This window comes from the organism of the source record quoted next, unplaced genomic scaffold (genome assembly GCF_019419815.1).
Source record: "Pyrus x bretschneideri cultivar Hongxiangsu unplaced genomic scaffold, Pyrus_bretschneideri_v1 Contig134, whole genome shotgun sequence".
Classification (NCBI taxonomy): domain Eukaryota; kingdom Viridiplantae; phylum Streptophyta; class Magnoliopsida; order Rosales; family Rosaceae; genus Pyrus; species Pyrus x bretschneideri.
The window spans coordinates 115,346-139,372 of record NW_025999429.1 but is presented as its reverse complement, the minus strand read 5'-3'; the positions used below and the strand labels follow the sequence as shown (position 1 = coordinate 139,372).

At 36.9% G+C, this 24,027-nt stretch overlaps 2 protein-coding genes and 1 long non-coding RNA gene across 3 annotated transcripts; all 3 read right to left on the bottom strand.

Moving 5' to 3' along the window:
- Nucleotides 1-5,306: 5,306 nt before the first annotated feature.
- Nucleotides 5,307-7,131, bottom strand: LOC103939992. The gene is made up of 3 exons (XR_666242.3): nucleotides 6,716-7,131; nucleotides 6,486-6,539; nucleotides 5,307-5,876 (listed from the first exon to the last, which is right to left on the bottom strand). It is a non-coding gene; the product is annotated as an uncharacterized LOC103939992 (long non-coding RNA).
- A 6,933-nt stretch (nucleotides 7,132-14,064) lies between these two features.
- LOC103939991 (amino-acid permease BAT1 homolog) lies at nucleotides 14,065-17,541 on the bottom strand. Its single transcript, XM_048579436.1, has 7 exons — nucleotides 17,241-17,541; nucleotides 16,914-17,096; nucleotides 16,632-16,751; nucleotides 16,356-16,547; nucleotides 15,676-15,981; nucleotides 15,404-15,586; nucleotides 14,065-14,848 (listed from the first exon to the last, which is right to left on the bottom strand). Exons 1-7 carry the CDS (start codon nucleotides 17,340-17,342, stop codon nucleotides 14,357-14,359), a joined length of 1,578 nt encoding a protein of 525 aa, XP_048435393.1. The 5' UTR covers nucleotides 17,343-17,541; the 3' UTR covers nucleotides 14,065-14,356.
- A 1,356-nt stretch (nucleotides 17,542-18,897) lies between these two features.
- LOC103939990 (psbP domain-containing protein 2, chloroplastic) lies at nucleotides 18,898-20,956 on the bottom strand. Its single transcript, XM_048579437.1, has 3 exons — nucleotides 20,533-20,956; nucleotides 20,241-20,396; nucleotides 18,898-19,312 (listed from the first exon to the last, which is right to left on the bottom strand). The coding sequence occupies exons 1-3, from the start codon at nucleotides 20,872-20,874 to the stop codon at nucleotides 19,052-19,054; spliced, it is 759 nt and encodes a 252-aa protein (XP_048435394.1). The 5' UTR covers nucleotides 20,875-20,956; the 3' UTR covers nucleotides 18,898-19,051.
- Between the last annotated feature and the right edge of the window lie 3,071 nt (nucleotides 20,957-24,027).

Here is a 24,027-nt window from a genome sequence, read left to right as displayed (position 1 = left end):
TACGTTAAGAAACAAGATGCTGGAAAGCTTGAAGCGAGATCCGTTAAATGCTATTTTGTGGGGTATCCTAAACAAACCTATGGATACGAATTCTATCACCCTGACGACCAGAAAGTCTTTGTCGCCAGAACTGCTATATTCATGGAGGATGAATTAGTTCTTAAAGGAACTAGCAAGATAGAATTAAAGGAAATTAATGAGATTAATGATGAACCACAAACAAGCACTCGACAAGTTGACAACCCTGTTCCTGAACCCCTAACTCCACGTAGATCTAAACGGGGTAGTAAGCCACCTAGGAGGTATGGCTTAGACAATGACTTTGCGGAATTGCACCTTCTAGGTGACAATGACACAAAGGAGGACCCTAGAGACTACAATGAAGCAATGTCCGACATTGATTCAAAGAGATGGCATGAGGCCATGAAATCCGAGATGGATTCCATGCATCAAAATCAGGTCTGGACTCTTGTAGACCCTCCAGAAGGTATAGTACCTGTTGGAAATAAATAGGTATTCAAGAGGAAGATAGGCGTTGATGGGAACGTGGAGACTTATAAGGCTAGACTAGTAGCCAAGGGTTACAGGCAACGAGAAGGGATTGACTATGAAGAAACTTTCTCTCCTGTAGCCATGATTAAGTTTATTCGGATTTTGCTTGCTATAGCTGCGTACCATGATTATGAAATATGGCAAATGGACGTGAAGACAGCCTTTCTGAATGGCTACCTAGAGGAAGAGCTTTATATGGCTCAACCCGAAGGTTTCGTGTCCAAGTCTGAAAAAACTAAGGTATGCAAACTTCAGAGGTCCATTTATGGACTTAAGCAAGCCTCCAGGAGCTGGAACATTCGTTTTGATACTGAAATCAAATCGTTTGGTTTTACTCAAAACGAAGACGACAATTGTGTTTATCAAAAGGTCGTTGGGGAAGCAGTTGTATTCCTAGTGTTATATGTAGATAACATATTACTATTCGGGAATGAAACTGCAATACTTTCTTCTGTAAAAGTGTGGTTGTCCAAAACCTTCCACATGAAAGATTTAGGAGATGCATCTTATGTACTTGGGATAAAGCTCTATCGTGATAGATCCAGAAAATTAATTGGATTATCCCAATCTATGTACATAGATAAGGTGCTAAGTAGGTTCCAAATGGAACAATTTAAGAAAGGTATTCTTCTTGTAGGACATGGAATTCATCTTTCTAAGTCCATGAGACCTAAGACTCCTGAAGAGATACGGCATATGAATATGATTCTTTATGCTTTCGCCATAGGAAGTCTTATGTATGCCATGATATGCACAAGGCCTGATATCGCATATGCTGTGAGCATTACTAGTCGATATCAATCTAACCTAGGATCAGAACACTGGGCAGCTGTCAAGACAGTCCTTAAGTACTTAAGAAGAACTAAGGACATGTTCCTCGTTTATGGAGGAGCGACAGAGTTGCGAGTGGAAGGCTATACAGACGCAGATTTCTAATCTGACGTCGATGATAGAAGTTCCAACTCCGGATATGTATTCACTCTGAATGGTGGGGCTGTCAGCTGGAAAAGCAAGAAACAAAGTGTAATTGCTGATTCCACGACAGAGGCTGAATATGTCGCTGCAGCTGAAGCCGGCAAATAAGCGTTCTGGATGAAGAAGTTCATCACTGAACTTGGAGTGGTTCCAACCATTACATCACCAGTAACTTTGTACTGTGATGATAATGGGGCGATATCTCAAGCCAAGGAACCCAGGGCACATCAAAAGAACAAGCATTTTGATAGGCGCTTTAATTATATGATATGCTACCAAGGGGAAAGTCAACATCCTCAAAGTTGCTTCAGCCGATAACGTAGCAGATCCACTAACAACGCCAATGTCTCAAATCCAGCTTGACCATCATATGGAAAAGATGGGTATTAGATACATGGGAAGATGGCTTTGAGTGCAAGTGGGAGATTGTTGGAAGTATGCCCACAAAGCCACTCATTTGATGTAATAGCTTTTTGGAATACTTAATGTATTAAACTTTTATATGTTTAATGAAGGGCAAAGCTTATTGTTAATCACTATTTATTGTATCTTGTGTTTAAGCAATAAGGGAATCCAAGGAATGTATTTGATCTAAGAGACAAGTGATTTAAGTTAGTTAAATTAACAAGACCTTTCTCTTATGTTCATTCCTAAAACGTTCCTAGGCATAGGATTGCCAATTGGGCATTGGATTGCCAATTGGGCATTGACAATCCACTAAGGTTAGTATGTGTTATGTCGACTCAAGCGTGAGTATGAACTAGTCTCAAATCATTAGGTGTTGGACACTAAGGCAAACACATAGGTGCTCGAAAGAGTAATCGAGTACACTGAACAACGATCAAACGAGAGTTCGAACATACATGTCATGTGAGAACTCAATAGTTGCAATATGCAAAGTAGTCCTTTGACCTGAGGCATCATTGATGTCTAATGGTTAGGTCCTTGATCTTTGATTATGTCAACGGCATTCCATTGGAGTGTCCACGGCATTGTTGGGGTCAAGCTATCTAGTCATGTAGGCATATGAATGCACAACAAGGGATCTCTAACCTTACATGGTGGAAGGAGAATACTCTAAGATATGATTCGAGAGTATTTGGCCAAAGCATATGAATATGACTTAGGAAGCTTGTTCCAAATCTTATTCAATTGAATCATATAGAGAAGTATCACATTGGATAGTAGACATGAAACAAACTATCACTTAAATAATATGATTAAGAGTATTGTATTAGAGAATGACCGTATTGCATTGTAGTTGTAACTGGATAGGTTCTCCAACCACTTCTACTTAACTTGGGTAACCATGACATGCTGCTAGGCGTTACCCATGGTTTGTGGAAGCCCTAAAGATTAGCAAACACTAATTTTAAGGGAGAATTGAAATGTGGTTTCAATTCACAATCGATCGTTAAGAGTAACATCGCCCACTACCTCGCTAATTGGAACCTAATGGATCGTACACCGAGTAAGGATATAAGTGAAGAAATTATATGAAATGGATAAGCAATTAAATGGTTTAATTGAAGAATGGTCAAGATTAATTAAATAGTTAATTAATTATACGAAACGTTCGTATTGGGCGTTTAAGTTAGTTTTGGACTTCGGGGCGCAAAAACGTTTTGGTCCACAAGGCCCATTATGTTTAAGTTGTATGACAACTAAAACAAAATGGGCAATTAAGCCCACTAACAACATAGAGGCCGGCCATAAGGGTGAGGGGTAGCAAACTTGTATTAATTACAAGTTTGCCACTCACATGAAATGAAGTATAAAATCAACATTATAGCTTTGTTTCAAATTAGGGTTTTCTAATTGAATTTGGGTGAAACATTTTCTCTCATTTTCTACATAGAGGCTGGCCACTTAGGGGAGGAACATCTAGCAATCTTTTCTTCCCTAAGTCATCCATTTCATCTTCACACTACATCTTTGGTGTGGAGACTTAGAGACACCAAACCTTTGGTGTTTTGGAGAACAAATCCTCAAATCCTCAAAGAAGAAAATGAGCACTAAAAGGGAGGAAATCACAAGGAAGATCCAAGGAGCAAGGAGGTGACTTGAAGGCCCTCCACTTGGGTGAATCCCTTGTGCAATCAAGGATGAGCTTCAAGGGTAAAGAATCTCTAAATTCTTATTCTCTTTAATATTGTTAAAAAGTCTTATGGTTCACCATATACTAGGCTTTGAAAGTCATGGGTTTTATGAATTGTTTTTGAATGCATGCCTACTTTAAAGTGTTATTAGTTTGCATATGTATTCAAATGTTCTTACATGTTCTTAGTTAGGACAAAATTTTTCCTTCACTTAAGTGTGACGATGACTAAAATCTGTGGAGATAATGAATTTTTAACATGTCATGTGCATTGGAAATCCCTGAGGCAATGTTGGAAGGTTTAGATTGTCTTTTGTTTGTTTTGTTTTGTTTCGTTTTGTTTAGTTTATTTGTTTTGCTCGAGGACTAGCGAAAGCTAAGTGTGGGGGAATTTGATAGGAACATATTTATGCGACTTAATTGGCTTGTTCTCGTGCATTTACGTTGTGTTTCCTTAGTTATTTTAGTTTTTTATGCCAGTTTCGTGTGTTTTTAGGTTCATATGGCTAAAGAAGCAAAAAGGTGCATTTTGGAGCAAAATTGGACTTGGAATGGATAGCTTATGTTTGGAGCAAAAGGAATAGACGAAATTGAAGAGGATTCCTAATCACAAGAGGATTCCTAATCAAATGAGGAATCCTAGTCAAAGAAGGTTTCCTACTTGAAGTAGGAAAGTTAAGCCCAGGGTTTCCTATCTTAGTGTGACATTTCCTAAATTCTAATTGACCTTATGTCCCAAACACTTTGAAGACTTCATATGCATTCTAGGACACAAAACAAAGGTCCCTTGACCTTTCCTCTTCCTTGCCGTGCACCATGTCAAACTTTCCCTTTATCATCATCCCTTGCCGTGCAAGGGATCCTTGTTTCCTTTAGTTTTAGAACATTTAAACCTTTCCTAATTCCAGCCATCTTTCACACATTTCCAACCTTAGCCGCACCCTACATGCATTATTTAGTCATTCTTTTCATATTGCAGCTGCACACTTCCATATTCCCTAGCTGTCACATTCATTAACTCCCATTATTTCAGCCACCATGACATTATTCATTCATCAGCCACATGCTCTTCCTTTGTGCCGTGCATTCCCCTTCCATTTCCAGCTTTCCCTCTTCATCATTGCAGCACATTCTTCCATTCACCCTTTAATCATTCACTCCCTAGCTGTTTTTCCATTCACTCCCTTCATTATTTCAGCCACCATCATACATATTCTCCCATAAACAATCAGCCACATTCTCTCCCTAGCCGACACTTCCATTCACTCTTTAATCATTCAGCCACATGCTTTCCCATTTCAATCATTCACCCTAGTTGGCAGCCACATGCTTTCCCATTTCAATATCATTCTTCCAAAAACAATCAGCCATATTCTCTCTTAAATCTATCCTTTGCCGTGCATTCATACCAATTCCAGCCACTTCCCTTTTGTGCCGCAACATTCATACATATTCCAGCTTTCCCCCTTCATTATTGCAGCCACCAACCAACCTAGCTGTCATTCCATTCATATTCCCTCTTTAATCATTCAGCCACCTATAAATAAACATCCTTGTTGCAGCCACAAAGGATCCATTCATTCACCATGCACGCCAGAAATTCATCCCCTCTCTCTAACACATCCATACTTCACCATTCTTCATATTTTCTGCCCAGAAATAAGCCTTGCCGTCCCCTACATCCATCCATATCCTAAACACATCATTCTACACCATCCATAACCCCCAAAACTCACAACAAACCCTTGTGCCGCAACAAAGAGGAGGAGAAGAGGGCTTAAACATTCATACAATTCAGAAATCATCAGTCCCCCAGAAAGTAGTAAACATAAAAAGCATTATAAACTCAACTAAGTCTTAATCCCACTTTACATATACGCAACCCTTACCTTCTGAATACGTGCACGCTCCTGTGCATAGGTGGCTTCGGGTTCCCTAGTTAAAACAATCTCTCTCAGATGACATGCTTCATTCGAACCATGAAGCAGTCCTTTAGTGGGAGATGATCGAGTTATTGATATCAAACTCAACCAGTTAAAACGTGTGAGATAGATCATTTTTACATTACGTGAGAATAATGGTTACAAAGCTAATTAAAAACTCAGATACACATGGATTAACTAGAAGACAACTCAGCTAAACAAAGTTAACAAACTCCAACATATTCTTTGACTAACATTGACTCTAACTTATAAGAAACTAACCAAGTCTTGACCGTTGATCTTTGATGATTGTCAGGAGGTCTTTACTCCTAAAAATGGATAAGGTTGGTCCATCACAAATGACATAGAGATAAGGAACAAGTAGAAAACTATAAGCTTTAGTCATTTGCAGCACCCCAAACTCAGAAGTCATATCCTTATTACTATTGAGATTATTAAGGTAAATATTGCATTCTTATAACACCATATGCTTCTTCTATTGAACTGAAATCAATAACATGCAACATTATGAAACTTATATAAGCTCATAAAGAACCGGTACAAGTCTAGAAAGTTCATTAAACTACAGATTAGGCACATCTAAACATAAAACTGGTTCAAGGACCACTTATAATAAAAACCCATAATTCTCTACCCACAAGAACTAAAAGTTAAGAATAAACATGCAGCAGAATAATAACCACGACAATCACCATGCGGTACCGAGTACCGATAATTTGTACTTGGTTAAACTATTATTGAATTTGTTCTGTTATGTCCTCAACAAGTGTAGTTAACAAGTTTGATTACAATACTTAAAATTAAATCTAATCAATACTTAAAATAAACACAAGTATACATGCCGAACGTGAGTTAACAGAGTAACAAAACTCACATGCTTTTATTTTTGACAAAAAAAAAAATAAAAATTATCAAACCTGAATCTTCTCTTCTCAGCCTCTAACCACATGCCGCTTCTCAATGTTAAATTCCTAAGAAAACAACAAGAGTAACCACCCACAACCACCGCAATTAGATACTCAAATACTTACAGAAACATGATTGCTCAGACTTACAAAATTGGATCAAATTAGGATGAAATTTAGGTTTAGGAAAATGTAAGAATTGGGGAAAAAGAAGCGAATTATGAGAAAATCGGGAGACGTACTCATATGAAAACGAATGTAATTGCTAAAGGTGATTTGGGCGGCGGCGGCGATAAGCGTCTCTGTGGGGCCTCTGGTGACGATATGTAGGACTTGGTGGACTCCATTGTCTTTTTCCTTCAGACAAAGATATATATATATATATAGATAGAGAGAGAGAAAGAGAGAGACTCTAGAGCATTTACAGAAATTGGAAATGGGTTTGAACTTTGCAGATCGCTATCTGCTATCAAACTCAAGTACAACTCTCGCACGTTAAAACCCAGATTGCAGATTGAAAGGGGCTTAGGGTTAGGGTTAGTAATTTGTCAAGAAATTGAATGCGGATTGGGATGAAGAGAGTGTAGAAATCGTACAGAGAGAGAGAGAGAGGAGAGATGAGAGAAATCAGAAAACGGAAAGAATTAACTCATTGATATATTACATTATAAATTGTGGGAAAATTTTTATTTCTGTCCCATTTTGTGCGTGGCATGTGCGTGCTTGTGCATATTGAAAATATCATATTTCTGTTTTAAAATTATGAAAATATCCTATTTTTAGGTATTTTTCTAAAAAGAATTGCATAATTATATGGGAATACATAAATTGTAAAATAAAGTGACAAATAGATTATAAAATATTAGTACATATTGAAAACATAGAGAATAAGCATATAATGAGTGTTCATCCAAATATTTAACAAATCTCTTATATTTTATTTTAAAAAAAATGCAAAACAAAAGTTAATGATTTTTTGTCTAAGTGACAGTCACAACATGGGCGGGTCTAGGCCCACGTCTAAGCAGGTCTAGGCACTCTTTTTTAATTTTCAAATGCCTAGAGATTAATCGGGACGGTAGTCAGCAGCCTAGCGCCTAGACGGCACTAGGCGACGATTTTTTAGAACAATGATTATTGTTATTTCGATAGTGTGGATATTGTGATAATTAATGTTGATTATATGCATATGCATATTGGAGTGGCAGAATTTTATTGGAATATTTGAGATTGGGATATGGAAATTGAACCATCTTTTGTGTGGTTATGTTCGACTCTCGTAGGTACCCGCATGAGTGGCAAAAGTGAAATTATATGAATGGTATGAAGTAGTGGGGAATCTAGAGACCAAGAGGAGAACAAGAAGACCAACAAAAAGGGAAACTTGGGATTATAGGATTACGAGTGCTAGTTTGTATAATAGAGCATTTGGACCATCGCTGCAGTGGTAAAATGTATGGTATGGGATGTGCATGTCCGCTTGTTTTATTATATAAATTAACGGGATGGGTAATTGAAGCTAAACTGCATTCATGATATATAATATATGTTTGATGACATGATATATTTGATTTATTTGTTGCATGACACTCGGTTTAGTCTTGACAATTATCCTTGATAAGATTTATGTCCCTACTAAGCTGTGGCTTTGTTCACCCTATACATTTTAGGCCTTGCAAGTTCAGTACAAGCTAACGAAGGGTAAATGAGTTGAGGTTGTGTTGTAAGAGGTATTTAATGGTTTTCTATTCATTTTTGTACTTGTGTAAGGTTTTTTAGATTATTGGAATAAGAGAAGTTTGTTTTTGTTTTATTTTTACTTTTACTTGCGCGCTGGATGCGGGGTTTCATTTTTACACCGACCCCATGTCCAAAGTGACATGAAATTACCTTAAAGAAATTATCGAGGGAGACACCAAGCAAGGGAGAGACCTAACGAGAGATGGGGATGGGAGAGCCCGAGAGGGAGAGGGAGAGAGAGAAAGTGAACCATTGTTATTGCCAAAATTACATTAACCAAAATTAACCCAATTAAGTTTCAAATTTTAATGCTCGCAAGTGTACGAATCGTAGTATAGTATAGTAGGAAAGCACAAGATCGTTCCAACTAAGATTGATGTAATTCTAATTATCCAACTAATTTAAATTGCACTTGAATTGCAATTGAACGATTGACAAATTGAGAAAGAACTTTGAAATTGTAAATGTAAATAAAAAATCAAATGAGCTTAAATAAGTGACGAGAACAACAAAGAAATCAAATTATAAATCATTGCGAAAGACACTAGAGCATCCAATTCACCATAACCAATCCAAATCAATTCCAACAGTTAATCATTAACGAGTAATCACCCTTCTTGACGGTCTAGTTCCTCTAATTCATATAGTACCTATGACATCCAGATTACTACATATACCCCTATGTGCTAACAATCTATGGCATCCAGATTACTAAACACATATGAATTCATTACAATTTGGGAACTAACTAAGGACCACATGAAACCTAGTGTATGGCATCTACATCAAGGAATTCATGGTACCCTTTGCAGGACGCTAGAATAGAATTAACAACGTGGCATCTGCGTTAACTTGCATTACATACACTCAGTTCAAACCAAAGTGGTGGCTAGTCACCAAGATTAAAATCAAGCTCATAAGCACATCAAAATGATACTCAATGAACTGAAATTCGTAAATAATTAAACTGAGAAATTAAGAATTCATAGTTAGGCTACATCATAACCCTAACGAAAAGAAATTAGTTCCGAAATATAACTGGAAATATTATTGAATCCATAAAATTAAGAAGAAAACTAAGTTTAGAAAAACTCTTGAAAAGCCCTTGGTTTACCGCAGCCTTCTTGCCATGCCTTTTCTTTCCCAATGGTGATCAGTTTGCCTCCCTTTAATTCTTCTTCTTTTTCTCTTTCTTTAATGAATAATGTGAAGGAAAAAATTTGTCCTAACTAAGAACATGTGAGAACATTTGAACACGTATGCAAACTAATTACACTTTAAGTAAGCATGCATTCAAAAACAATTCTAAGACCCATGACTTTCAAAGCCTAGTGAATGTTGAAACACAAGATTCTTTAACAACATTAAAAAGAAGAAAGAATTTTGAGATTCATTACTCTTTGTATTTGTATTTTTTGGAAAATTGCAGAAAGCTTGCATTCAAATTTGGCTCTTTGAGCAGGGCCTCGACATTGAACGTCGAATTATTGTAAGTCTGTTTTCTTTTTCTTCTGTTTTTGCAAACAACATTTGAATTATGCTCAACTCTGTATAATAGTTATTTTATGTTGTTACACTACTCATGATTACTAATCTTATACCAAGCTTCTTTGATACATATTGCAGAATGACATTTGAGGAATTTCCCAAAACTCAATTGTTATTTTTTCTTCATGCCTGAACGACTTCACAACTTTATAAGGTCTTTTGTTTGTGGGTTGTATCGTCAAATCTTTTGATGTAAAAATTTTACCAAAGTTTTCATTGTAAATAATATTAATCTTCTATCACACAATGTTTTATATATTTTTAAAATAATTTTTCATACAATTTCTAATCGCACAGCAACGTATGGACAACAATATCTAGTAATATTCTATTCTAATGATGATATTAAATATTCCCTCTGCATGCCAACAACCAGACGGACTAAAAATTCGATCCAATTGTCTACATCAAACTTCTCTTTCAACACATTTTTCGATGTGATGAGAGATCGAGGAGATAATATATGTAGACTTCACAACCCCAAAAAAGAACAAATGTAGAATGCTTTTGAATTTAAGAATAAAAAAGAAATTAGCGAAATTGCATAGCTGCCAAACACTGTATACATTTTTTTCTTCTGAATTAATTGTTTGGAGCTTCAGAAACTCAAACCAAACATTCCTCGATTGATCTCATACTTCTGGGCATATTGATGGTTTTAGCACGATCGTCACAGGATCAAACTCTAATGTCGTAAAAATATTAATTAGTATGTAGTAGAGTCGGGAGAAATAGCACATCAAAGAGAATAAGAGAATCTGTTTCACGTTGAATTATTTGTTTAGAGGAATGAATCCTCCTTTTATAGACTTCATCAGAGCCTTTCTAAAGAGTTCTGAGATTTCTCAGAATGATTTTTATTCTTTTATGATAAGACACATAACTTATAAAAAGGTATAACCCTTATGATAAGTCATACTTCTTTTCACACCCTTTGTTTAAGTGTATATCAGTACACCAATCTTATGGTGCACCTTCACACATCAAATACACACATAGTAAAGCCAACATCATCATGATCATATTCCAACATCTCCCACTTGATCTTGATGATGTAAGATCCCGTTGGCTATGCAGATTAGATATCATTTGGATATCATTACTGAGAATCAAATCATGATTACACTTGACTTTCCAACTGTAGTTTACACGCATTTGTAAACTTTCCTCAGTCGGTGGTTCGGTTTATACATGCGCACGCTTTGACCACTGTTACTGACGGAGCTTGTACTAGCAACTCCATTTTACTATCTTTCAAGTAAATCAGCACCATTACTCTTTACTAGGAAAATATCATCCGTACCTAGTATTAATGGCGACTTCAGTGAAGTCACCCTTGACTTGCGTTGAAATTTCGATCAAGTACTTTCTCCTAAGCCAATCTAGAGGCTTCCTCGATACACGTTATCAACAACTTTACACACCATGCATCAAGATGTTATACAAATTCGAACTTAATGCCTATAAATGGATTTTACATACAAGAAGATTTGTCATAACTTCGTTACCTTGCTAGTGCCCCTCTATCTTTTCTTTGACCAATCAATCAAATAGATTCACATCAAATTGTTTATTTCAAGCGTCCCCAAAATCCCTCCAATGATGCCCATACCGCATGCGCCGACTACAACATCTGGATGATTCCAACTTGTAGTCACACACTCCTATGAATTACCTTTCAGAGCAATCATTTGGTCATATGATCATCTACCACTTTAGTCGAGGGTGTGTGGTTGACTCTCTATGTTGGACTTTTGAGCCTCCATGTCCCGCATCGGGGAACATAGGTTTCCCAAGGGCATTTATATATGTTTTGTCTTTTATACTAGTAGTTAGGATTTGGACCATTTCGTAATAGATTGAAGGCTTGAGCCTTATGGTTGTGTGGATTAGGCTTGTGTAATATAGCTTAATATAATTAAATATTAATTAATCAAGACTTGGACATTCATCATCTCTGCAAACCCCATCACTCACACTTATCGCTGCTCGGTAGAGACCTCGAATTCCAAACCACTTTTCATCCTCTTTTTCCGTCATTGAAGTTTCTTGCCTCCGTCTAGCACACACTTAATTCTTTCCTCCAACCTTTCTATGGATTGTAGCCCAAATCTTACCCAGCCTCTCTCCACCACAAATATCACACCCCACCCAACATTATTTATTTATTATTTTAAATTATGTTTTGTTTTTTTACAAACTTTTTGTAATTAATTAAATAAGGATTTAAAAATCTTCTTTTAAAAGGATAAATATATTATTAACATTTTTATTAAATGGTAGGTGGAGGAATAAGATATTCGGGTGAGAATATCTACACTCTTTGTTATTCTTTTGTGGCTTTGTGAACTTTTAGCTAGTAGAAGATTGTCATCTCTATTAATCTTGTCATTTTCCTTCCTCTGATTCATTCTAACTTCCTCTATAGCCAACATTCCAAATAATGTGGTTATGGTTAACTCCTTTTGACCATATGTCAAAGCAGTTACTACATGATCCCACAACTTTGATAAATTATTCAAAAGTATCGAGACTTGTATTTCATCAGAAATAGGATGACCAACATCAAAAAGATCTCTTGCCATAATCTCCATCTTGGTAATATGGTCCACCATTATATCATTCTTAGACATACGTGTCCCGTTGTACTTCTCAAGAAGTAATTGAATATAAGTTTGAGATTTGGGACCGTTGTCTTTAAGAATATCCATCATCTTCCTTGCAGTTTGTGTATCTCTCATACAGAGAAATCAAATCATCTTCTATATGGTTGAGAATTGTGGCACGAGCCATTTCATTACCCTTCTCCCACTTTGTAAAAGCATGAGAATCCTAAACGAATGCCTCATCTTGAATTGTATACAAAATTTTCTGGTGGGTAAGAAGATAAGTAACCCTGCTCTTCCGAATATGATGATTGATATTATTGAGCCTCTCAATTTTTGATTGATTCATGTCACAAATTAAATGATACTAAATATTAAATTTAACCACAAACATTGAGGAAAATAGAAATAGAATAAGTACAGAAAGCAAATGTGTCGCATCCTTGCCCGGGTGGGACCACTTTTCCGGGCCCGCTCCACCACCGTAGCACGATATTGTCCGCTTTGGGCTTACCATTCCCTCACGGTTTTGTTTTTGGGAACTCACGAGCAACTTCCCAGTGGGTCACCCATCATGGGATTGCTCTAGCCCCCTTCTCGCTTAACTTCGGAGTTCCTACGAAACCCGAAACCAGTGAGCTCCCAAAAGGTCTCGTGCTAGGTAGGGATAAGAATATACATTTAAGGATCACACCCCTGGGCGATGTGGGATGTCACAAAATGTGAGTCAAGTAAAGAAAGCATTTTTGCATGTCGTCGACGTCGGCATTTTTGTATGTAAGCAAGCACACAAAGCAAATGTAACCTTTTGCAAGAGACGTGTTGACTACCTAAAGCTAATTTATCCTTTACAGGTATAGTTTGCTTTCCCACCGCCAATGATCATTTCATGTTTTAGCTTAAACCCTGTATTTCAAAATAGCTTAAACCCCTTAAAATGCAAATTGTTAGCTTATATAGGCCCTTTATGCAAAGAGCTCCTCATTTTATATATATAGGCCCTTTATGCAAAGGGATCTCCATTTTTTCCAAAAAATGGGGACTAGATGTGGGGCCCACTTCACATCGAACTTTAATTATCCCAACCGTCTAGTTTGTAAATCTCAATTCATAGATCATCCTTACAAAAATACAATTTAATCCAAAATCATTTGCTTATTTAACTATTAAGATAAAATTTCATTGTTTCTTATATAACAAAGCATTCGTTAATATTTTTGAACCCAATTAGATGTTTTAAATATTTCTGATTTGGCTAATATTTTGTAAGGATGATCTATGAGGTGAAACTTGAAAAATAGACAGTTCGGATCGTTAAAATTCGATGTCGTGTGGATCCCACAACTAATCCCCATTTTTATGAAAAAAAATGGGGATCCCTTCCTTTAAAGGCTTCCTGTATATATCTATCCAAAAATCATCAACTTGTCAAGTGAGTTATAAAACATCCTACTAAATTCCCGCCTTCATAAGAATACCTGCCATTTATTCTTTGGTCTTTGAAGAAAGTTGACGGTCCACCTAAAAATCAATTACCAAATATAGAGAGTAACCCAACCTACCCTTTATCCATCAATGTGACAGTCTTCACGAGGTGGAACATTAAATGGATCATATGTTATCCATTTTATGTTAAAATTTTATTTGATCAGTAGGGTATATTGTTTAATGTACCATATTGATCCTCTCACTGGAAGTTATAGAATTAAATGACAATATACATACATATATATATATATATGTATGTATATGTATCCATCCATTAGTAATATAGGCACACTAAGCCGCGAGCTTAGAGTGACAACGAATGCTCGGTTTCCTGTTCTTTCAAGTTACATACTTACATGCCTCCTAATCAAATGGAGTATTGCTTAGTGATCCTAGATTTGAAGTGCAAAAAGACAGAGACATAAGAAGCTACAGAATGCTAGGATAGTTTCGAATCTACTTCCGGAAGATGATCAAACTTCGGAACTTCGGAATGAACGTTCATACCTTTCCGTTTTCAGTTTCAATGTTTCTAACAGGTCCTTTGAACCATTTCCTTGCATCCAACATCCACCAAAGCATTACTAGACCCAATCCCACACCCAAAGCAACAGGTGCATAATTGAATGTATTCCAAGTAATTGGGTAGAAAGTCGGGAGGAGGAAGACCGAACAGGTATAACAAATCCACAGGAAGGCAACCAAGCAAATTGGCCTTCTAGCTTTCCCCAAGTAAAATGGTCCAGCGTTGAAGTTCATCTCAGGCATTACAAATCTTGCAAAGATTGGAACTGCATATCCTCCTACCCATCCAATTGTACATATCGAAGTTATGGCAGTGAAGACTACATTGACTTTCAAGATTGGAAGTCCGAGAAGAATGCAGATCGCTGCACAGAGCCACACTGCATTTGAAGGAACTTTGTGTTTCGGGTGCAATTTTTGCCATACAGACGAAAATGGAAGACCTTGGTCTCGCGATAGAGCATATACCTGAAAATACCACTTAAAGTTCAATACTACCATCCAAAAGAAAGACAATTTAAGACAGTTAAGGATAGAGTATAATTCTAACTGCGTAATGGAGATAAAAGCGACTAATTCCCATTTTTTTATCACACAATTTAGAAGCACATATTCAGTATTTGTAGCCTAAAAATTGCTTTTTCGGATGTTCACAGATTATTCATACTGATTAAAACAGAAGATATTTGTTAAAAAGTTATTCTTTTCCCTCATGCTCAACCATTCAAATTCAAGCTATGAAGAGCCACACCAAAACCTTTGCGAGCAAATGATCAGCAAATAAAAGACTATTCTATATGTAATCATGTGCTTTCGGATGAATATGTAAAATCTCAATGCAGAAAAACAGACTAGAGATAAAAGAATCACCAACGCGCAAGGTAGTAAACAGCCTAAACCGTAAAAAATTGCTTTAGCAGTGCCCGGCAGAGTGCTTTAGTAAATCTAATATCAAGCTTCTGCGCTCCGAAAGCGAACAAAACAATTATGGCATTTTAGGAGAAAAAAGGCAAGGGTATTTACCACTCTGGCAGCACTAGTGGTAATTGAAAGCCCACCGAAGAAGAAGGAAGCCCAAATGATGCATAGTAAAATGATTGCTCCTGTGGAACTCTGATACCTCCCATGAAATGCATCGTAGAGTATTTGAGCTGGCACAAATGTTCCAGCAGTCTCGTTGGTTGGATCATATAGGTAGCTAAAATCCTGAGTGAAAAATATGGAGTCTCAGTTCAGTGTCCATTTGTGAGTTGCTCGACAAGGATTAGACTAAAATTAGCCATTAGATACCGTACCTGAATGCTGAAAGTAAGTGCCAAGATGTATGCCCACCCAAACACTGATATGATAGCAATGCTAGATAGAATAGCAATAGGACCGTTCTTGTCTGCTCCTTTGGTTTCTTCGGTTAGATGTGCTGCAGCATCATATCCATATAATGAATACTGACTAACAAGAAAGGATAGAATCACAGCATACGGTTTGCTTGATATCCCAGTCTGCTCAGAAGCCACTTCGAAATTTGTGAACACATATGATGCTGACTGTGTCGTCATTGCTACCAGGGGAAGTGTTATCACAATAACCAGCCCTCCAATGACCTGCCAACAAAAATTTGAAACCAATGTTTCATATCAGATAATGTTACTGATCAATTTCACAACAGACAAAACGAAAGTTTATCTGCAAATTTGAAAGAAAACGTATTGGAAATGATTCTTCATACTGTGCATATACACTTAATATTGAAAAAGGGATTCGGTATTACGATTAATATCATATTTTTGTTCTCCATCTGTGTATATCTTCTGACTGCTTGTTATGCATACATTTTTATTCATAAAGGTATACGAAGAACAAGCACCTTCTGATGTTAATATAGTATCAATCACAGTATACAATACAGTTATCATATATGCTAACTTCCCAAACAAAATGATAAGGAAGCACGCAAGTAACCGGAATATGATTTTACCTGCCACCATATCGAGATTATGTCAATAAAGGCAATTACTTCTAGCGCAAACGTGTTGAGAAACGCCCATATAACAGTGAGTCCAATGTACATGCATAAGAATAGCCATTTCGGTGCAAGATATCCTCCATCTTTATTTGTCCCAGTGGATAACAAAATGATACTTTGCAGCGTTTGCGATCCTGCATATGCCTTTCAAATCAAGTTAAAATTAAGTAGCTCAAAATTAAACCGATACTTCACCAATTTCTTCTCTCAAAGTTAAAGGATTAGTACCTGAGTGCCTATACCGGCAATGAGGCCTACCGTCTCAAGCCAAGCGCAGCACCATGAGGCAAGTGGACCCCATTTGGGGCCGGCTAAATGGGCAGCCCAGAAGTAAAGAGAACCTGTAGTCTGTTTCAAGTTTCGACCAAGCAAAGAGGAAGTAAGTTGTCTAGGAACGAAAATTATCAGTAATTAAGAGGATATGCTAACAAGTGCTCGAGTGCACGTATAATGTGTGTATATACATATAAAAAGGACTTGGAAATGGAAAAGTGACGAAGGTGGACAAACTGGGAAAGAGGAGCAGATCTCTGCCATGGCAACTCCGACAAAGCAGGTGAAAAATGAAACGACCACCCATCCCCACACAAGGCTTGCAGGACCCGCATATAAAAGGCTTGAGCCATACAAGGGAGTAATTCCGGTGAAAAGTGTCATTGTCGAGAACGAAATTGCCAGAGTTTTGAACAAAGTCTGCAATCCAATCAATTGATGAAGCTCGAGTTAATAAGAAAGATTCCATCAGAGATAATTAGATATGCAACAGAAAAAAGCATATTATATATATATATATATGTATGTATGTATGTATAATTTATAGGTAGGTAGTGAACTGACCATCTCTCGTCTGAGTTCTTGCTTGTAACCAAGCTCGTTAAGGCGCCTTTCCCCTGAATCCATCTCTTGGATCCGTGACGCATCTACTTCGTTGTGCACCATGGATATGTATATTCAAGAATAATGCACTTGCTGGTTATTTAGCTCTAAAATCAAACTAACAAAGCAGCTGCTTATATATATGCAAATAGGTTTTACTTTTCAACCCCTTTTATCTTTATGGCTGAATATTCATATGTGACTGGGTTTTCAGTTTTCGGTTTTCACGCTAGGAAGGAATAAATTAACAAGCTAGAGAGAGAGAGAGAGAGAGAGAGAGAGAGAGAGAGAGAGAGATATCGGGTCAACTAAGCAAGCCAAGCAGCATGTATAAAACTCAGAGACTGACTTTAGGTGGGTTTTCACACTAGGAAGGAATAAATTAACAAGCTAGAGAGAGAGAGAGAGAGAGAGAGAGAGAGAGAGAGAGATCGGGTCAACTAAGCAAGCCAAGCAGCATGCATAAAACTAAGAGACTGACTTTAGGTGGGTTTTCACACTAGGAAGGAATAAATTAACAAGCTAGAGAGAGAGAGAGAGAGAGAGAGAGAGAGAGAGAGAGAGTGAGTTTGGGTCAACCAAGCAAGCCAAGCAACCGTATAAAACTCAGAGACTGACTTTAGGTGAGGTGATGATGCCTTGTTCCAGCAAAACTCAAAAGAAGTTGCCAGATTTGAACTTCGCTTATTTAACAATTAAAAATACGTTGAGCTTTATTCTCTTAAGCATCAACACACACTAATGAGCGGTGGAGATTTAGCTAGATCTTATTAAATCTCAATCGCTTATTTGTGAAAAATGATGTCCGGGGTAGGTTGGATTGGAAATTTGGATGTGTGCTTTGGAATTCTTTATGTAGAATTGAAGAAAGTCAACACACAAATTGCTGAGTGCATCACAGTATATTTATTAACACGCCAGATTTCATGCTTCACATTCATTTAAAAAAAATCCTTGACCCATATTTTTCTTTCATTTAAAAGATTTATCATCCAATTCCGATCCAATGAGATCTAAAGACAATTCGACCATATCGGGTCTAGATCCAACCTTATATTATTTTTTTAATTTTTTTTTTTTAGTCGAACTATATATTTTACACGAATACATAGTAATTCAAGGTTATACCGAACAAAAATCCCTTAACTTAAGAGTCACTCCACCACCAGTCATCCATTCACTACACCTAGGTACCGCCCCATTAATTTTCTTTCCCTTCTAAGTACATCGATATTTTTACACTAGGTAGAGGGGGAGTTTGGCTAAGCCACACAATGAACAACTTAATTTGGTATTAAATTCGCCATACATAAGATTCAAACTTAACACCTTTTACTTCTAAGCGAAGAGACCACCAGAGCACCGCCCCATTACTTGGCGCCCCAAGTTCTATTTGTGTGGGTGAGGACTTGCCAAAAGAGGATGGGGAAAACTTACTGAATTTGTGAGAGGAATCGAGAAGGGAGGATGCGTGATAAAAACAAGCACACCTTTTCTATTTCTACGTATTGTACCGTGCTGTTGTATCCGGTAACGACATTGAGATAGTTGAAGGCGACGTCGCAGATTCGCAACGGATCTCCGTCGTCTTGTGGTTCCTTGTTCAATGCCTTGGAAATCAGACACAAAGGTACCATATTACTTTCATTCAATGTAGTTCCAAAATACCATTTTGCTCTCTTTCAGAGTATGTTGACAAGACAAGTATTTACTTGAGCCAAGGGCAAAAATAGTAAAGCACGCAGTCATGGCGGAACAAAGTGCAGTGATAATTATGTCAAAGGTGCTACATCAAAGGAATGAAGAACTTGTTCTAGCATTGTTCTTGTATGGGAGTCGAGAGGACTCTCTGGTTTGTCTGAGTAAGTAATATTTACGAGGTAGAGCTTCTTTGAGGCCACAAATGCAGCTGAAAATATCCTCTTCATCCCTCCTCTTGTACTATCGACTTCATACTCAAACTCGTATACTTGAAGGCCACCCTGGCCTGGTCTCTCCGCATATCCAATAACCACAACATCTTTTGTACTTTCCTGTATGAACACAGAGAAGATGCGCTTAAGCAGACTGTTTCCATACTTCAAAGACAAGAAACATGTGACGCAAAAAATAAATATAAACATAAAATTAAAGAGAGAAGAGAAGCCACTGTAAGTTCAATCCAGGACCATTCAGCCAAACTTGTATTTTTGATCAAAACTGCCATCATTATGTTCAAACCCTCAAATTCTAATTATCCTTCTGGTCTTTATAGATCCAAGGGGGCGTATCCAACCCAAGAAACAACGAACAGCTCATGTACCTTAATCATGCAGTTCAAATTAAGAGTGGAACAATTAAAACTTCAGCCATCAGTTACCGTCCTGTCCTGAATTTATCCACTTTTGATAAAAAAAAACAGAAACTTTTTTTTTGTGTTTAAAAAAAAGGGGGTATAAATCAACATATCCACTGTTCTTGTTCTTATGCCAACAAAGACAAAAATAGTGCTTACTGGAAATGAAAAAGCCTACTTTAGGCGCCTCAGACTCTGAGTGGACACAATTCCATGTCAAACGTGCATCCCTAAACAGATATCCTTCACACAGTCGAATCATTTCTTGTCCTAACCCTATTCGAGGGATGCTAGAACGAAATGCAAAGGGTCACATAGGCATAATCTCCATTCCTCAACAAAATGCGGACGCCCAGTTAAAAAAATCGCTGGTATGTTCTGTTCAATCATATTATAGCAGGCATTAATTCATTTGGGTTTCCAAAATGCAGTTTTTGTTTTAGCATTTAATCAAATCAACACAGAATTACGCAATTTAATCGGTTTTGTTTTTTCGTTTCTCAAATCTAAAATCAGATAATGATACGTACAAGGTGGGAATCAAACATCATCCACCAGCAACTTCAGACATAAAAGACAATAGTAGGCAGCATAATTTGACATTACAGGGAAGCAAAAATACTGACCTTGCGCCTTTCGGCTTGTATAAGCTTATCAGCAACAAATTGAGGACTGCCGAACTCACCAAGAGTGGTAAGGCGAACCGGATTGACGACAACGCCAACATTATTGCTCCCTTTGTTTGGCTCTTCAAACAGAACAGTTGCCCCCGCTTTATCAACCTGACACCATCCATAAGTAACCATTGTCAATGTCATTCCACAGAACAAAATGCACTTCTATTCGTACATGTGTGTGTAATATACATAAATATATATGTATATATATGTATATGCGTACATAAGGTGGAAGCTTTACCTTTAACCAAGAGGATGGGCGGAGGAGGGTGAAACCCTGGTCGGAATCAGTATACCTCTGAAGCTCCAATTGCTGAGCAGGAATGGCGTTTTGGAGGTTGGGCAAACACCCATTTAAGAAAATGGCAACAACAGAGAGGCCGAGGCTTCTCCTGCTCAAGTAATTTGGAGTTGGATGAGATTCAGCGCGTCTTTGAAGAAGCAAACAAGCTGCTCTGGGCATTGGTTTTTTGGAGGAGTGTTTGGGAGAAGAAGAAGAAGAAGAAGAAGGAGGAGAGATGAATGGAGGAATTGGGTGGTGGTGGTTTGAGAGGGGAGAGCAATCGCAAATGTGCAAGGCCATCACTTGTCAACTCACTGACGGTGGGATGCCAATCAACCAACCAAAACCAACTACTGCACTTTACTAGCGGTGGATGCCAATCAACCAAAACCAAAACCAACACGGTGCATTACAGTACTCAGGGAATAATCCAATATTAAAAAGGGAAATTTAACGAAAAGTCCACGGTACTGTTCACTTTAACGAAAAATCACATTTTTACACTAAAATGTCAATCCTGGTACTATTCACTTTACCCTTTATTTTGTCTATATCATTAAAACTCAAAGTTTTCAAGCTCCTTTCATTTTTAAAACTAATGAAAAAGGCTTGAAAACTTTGAGTTTTAATGATATGACAAAATAAAGGGTAAAGTGAATAGTACCACGATTGACTTTTTAGTGTAAAAATGAAGTTTTTCGTTAAAGTGAACAGGGTTTTTCGTTAAAACTCCCATATTAAAACCTAAATTTTTTGAGAAATTAATAAAAAGTCCTTGGAAACTTTCATTTAACCTTTAGGACAAAAGTTTTTCAAAATACTTATACTATCCTTCAACGTATTTAGACAGCTTGGTCCCTTACAAAATCAGAAACAAAAGACATCAGACATAAATAAATGTTATACAAAAGTGGTTGTAGCAAGTAGACAAGCATGCACAAAAATTCACGTGGTCTTCATTAAAGCAAATGCAAAAGAAGAGAAGAAGACAAAACAATGGTAGCCACAAAAGAAAGAAAACGACAAGCTTCAGAAACAGTGTCAAAAAGTTAAATATATTTTACACCATCCATCTGTGAAGTTTTTCTTTTGTAATCTAGCAGTCCCAAATAGCTATAAAAATGGAGTTTCATTCACTATAAACAACACATGAACACCTAAACTCGAACACCTACACAGGACTACCACACCACAATCTGCAATACACTTAAGTAAATTTCTTCTTTTCTTTCTTTTAGTGTGTTCTTTTAATTAGACTTCTAGTCCAAAACAAGAAAACACTGTTGTAGTATATTATTAACCTACTAAACTGACGATCATACTTTGTTCGAGCACTCAGTTATAGTTGAATGCTTGCCATACAAATAACTGGATATTAACCAAGGTACCTCTAAGTTCTTCGTACTTATGAGTTCAGCCTCTAAGGCCTTATAAGTACATTATTGTCCTTATAGACCTTGTCAACCACAACCACTAGATATCTATTGTCTTAGACACCCAACTATAACCAGCACAAAGAGAAGATTAGTATATATTTAAAAAAGAATTAGCAAGACTTCAAAGAAGAAAAAGTTTTATCTTTGTTATCATGAGCACCCTTCATTTATTAGTAAATATAAGAACACAGAAGCACAACATAACGCATTAGAAGCAAAAAGAGCAACATATCATACTTTAGAGAATTTGAGAGAAGAAAGAGAGTTTCTAATAAACTAGTTAGCCATAACTTTAGAGAAAGGTAGATTGTAGTTTATGATACATTACCAAAATTTCGAAATTAGTGAACCACAATAAAGAAAAATAACCTTAGACCAAACTAGTTTAGTTTGTTATTTTCCATTAAGAAAGCATAATCATATTTTACATAGTAAAGAAAATTCACAAGCCAATAGTATTGTAGATCTTATTATTAGTCAAACAGAAAATATAAAATTAGAAAATAATAAGCATAATGTTGTAAGCTTAATTTACTGAACTGTATTTAAGACTAGAGAGAGAGAGGGCCGGCAGCAAGAGTGAGATTTAATTGTGAGATGTGTGTTGTATCAACTCATTGTGCCTTTATTTATAGTAGTAGGATAGGTTAAATCCTTACTCTAATAGGATTACAACTCTAATATGATAATATCTACTAAAGGGAATATTCTAAGATATCCCTAGATACATTAGGATTTACACAATCATATTCCTAATCTTATAGGACTGCAACACTCCCCCTTCAGTGTGTAAATATTCAAACAAAACTTCGCATCAGGTATTCAGTAGTTGAGCTGGAACAGTTGATGAAGTTGTCGGCACAACAGGCGAATGCGAATCTCAAATTTAAAGAAAGTATGCATTGATAGTAAAACTCACAAAATCTCTCTATGGTAAAGCTTAAGGCAGGTAAAAACCCATAGACTAAGGAGAAAAGTGAGAAATATGCATAATGTCTAAAACAAATGTCAAACAGGACAAAAGTAGTGAACTCAACGGAGTATGATCATCCCATAATGCACCAAAACCTTGTTAGGTAGCAAAAACCCAGTGGGAAAAATGCTACTAACAATACTCCCCCTGAAGGAAAATTTGTGAAAAACATGTTTATTTAAGCAACATCAATAGCATGCAATTAACAATTAAAGGCGGAATCATGCTTGTATGCACTTAAAACAAAACATTTACCCATGAAATTCAAAGCCTAGTAGATAGGTGAACCAAGACTCAACTCAAAACAAAGTGAGTTGAGAAATCAATACCTTTGAAGATTCCTCTTTGCATAAGCAAAGGCTAATCACCCAAAGAGAGGGCCTTCATTCCTTGCATCTTGGATCCATGGATTTGGATGGATGAAAAGGTTTCTCCAAGTTCCCAAAATTGAGAACCTCTAAGTCTCCACACCAAGGTATATTGTAGAAGAAATGAGTGACCTAGAGGAAGTAAGATTGCTAGCTATTCCCCTCTAGATTGGCCAAAATTTTTGAGAGAAAGGAGAGCTTGTGTTCTCATCCTTTCCCCAAAAATAACCCTTAGTAAATTTTAGGCTATAAAGTCCTTTATATAGTCCCTTCAAATAAGTGACCTAATGGACCAAAAGCCCTATTCTTTTACACATGGCTAGCCTATAGGTTTATTGGGCTTTCAAGCCCTTTGTTTTATTCAAGTTGTCATACAACTTGAGTTAATGGGCTTGACATTCAAATCCCATTGGACCTTGCGGCCCAAAACTAACCCGAGGTCTTTTAACGAACTTATTCGTTTGATTAATAATCATATTAATTAATCCTTGCCATAAATAATTAAACCATTTAATTATTCTTACTCATCTCCGTTGAATCTTCAATCTCTACCTTACACGGTGTACGATCCATTAGGTTCCTTTTAGCGAGGCAGTGGGCGATTCAAACTCTTTCAAATCGATTGTGAATTGAAACTTACTTTCAATTCTCCCGTTAGTGATAATACACTTTTAGG

Bases quoted from the DNA above. Each gene is read 5' to 3' on its own strand.
- LOC103939991 (XM_048579436.1), bottom strand. From the start codon at position 17,342: ATGGTGCACAACGAAGTAGATGCGTCACGGATCCAAGAGATGGATTCA. The intron at 15,982-16,355 runs GTAAAATCATAT...TTTTGTTGGCAG, and splicing joins TAATCTCGATATGGTGGCAG to GTCATTGGAGGGCTGGTTAT. The intron at 14,849-15,403 runs GTAAATACCCTT...TGGTATTTTCAG, and splicing joins CCACTAGTGCTGCCAGAGTG to GTATATGCTCTATCGCGAGA.
- LOC103939990 (XM_048579437.1), bottom strand. From the start codon at position 20,874: ATGGCCTTGCACATTTGCGATTGCTCTCCCCTCTCAAACCACCACCAC. The intron at 20,397-20,532 runs GTAAAGCTTCCA...GGATGGTGTCAG, and splicing joins GCCCATCCTCTTGGTTAAAG to GTTGATAAAGCGGGGGCAAC. The intron at 19,313-20,240 runs GTCAGTATTTTT...GTGTTCATACAG, and splicing joins TACAAGCCGAAAGGCGCAAG to GAAAGTACAAAAGATGTTGT.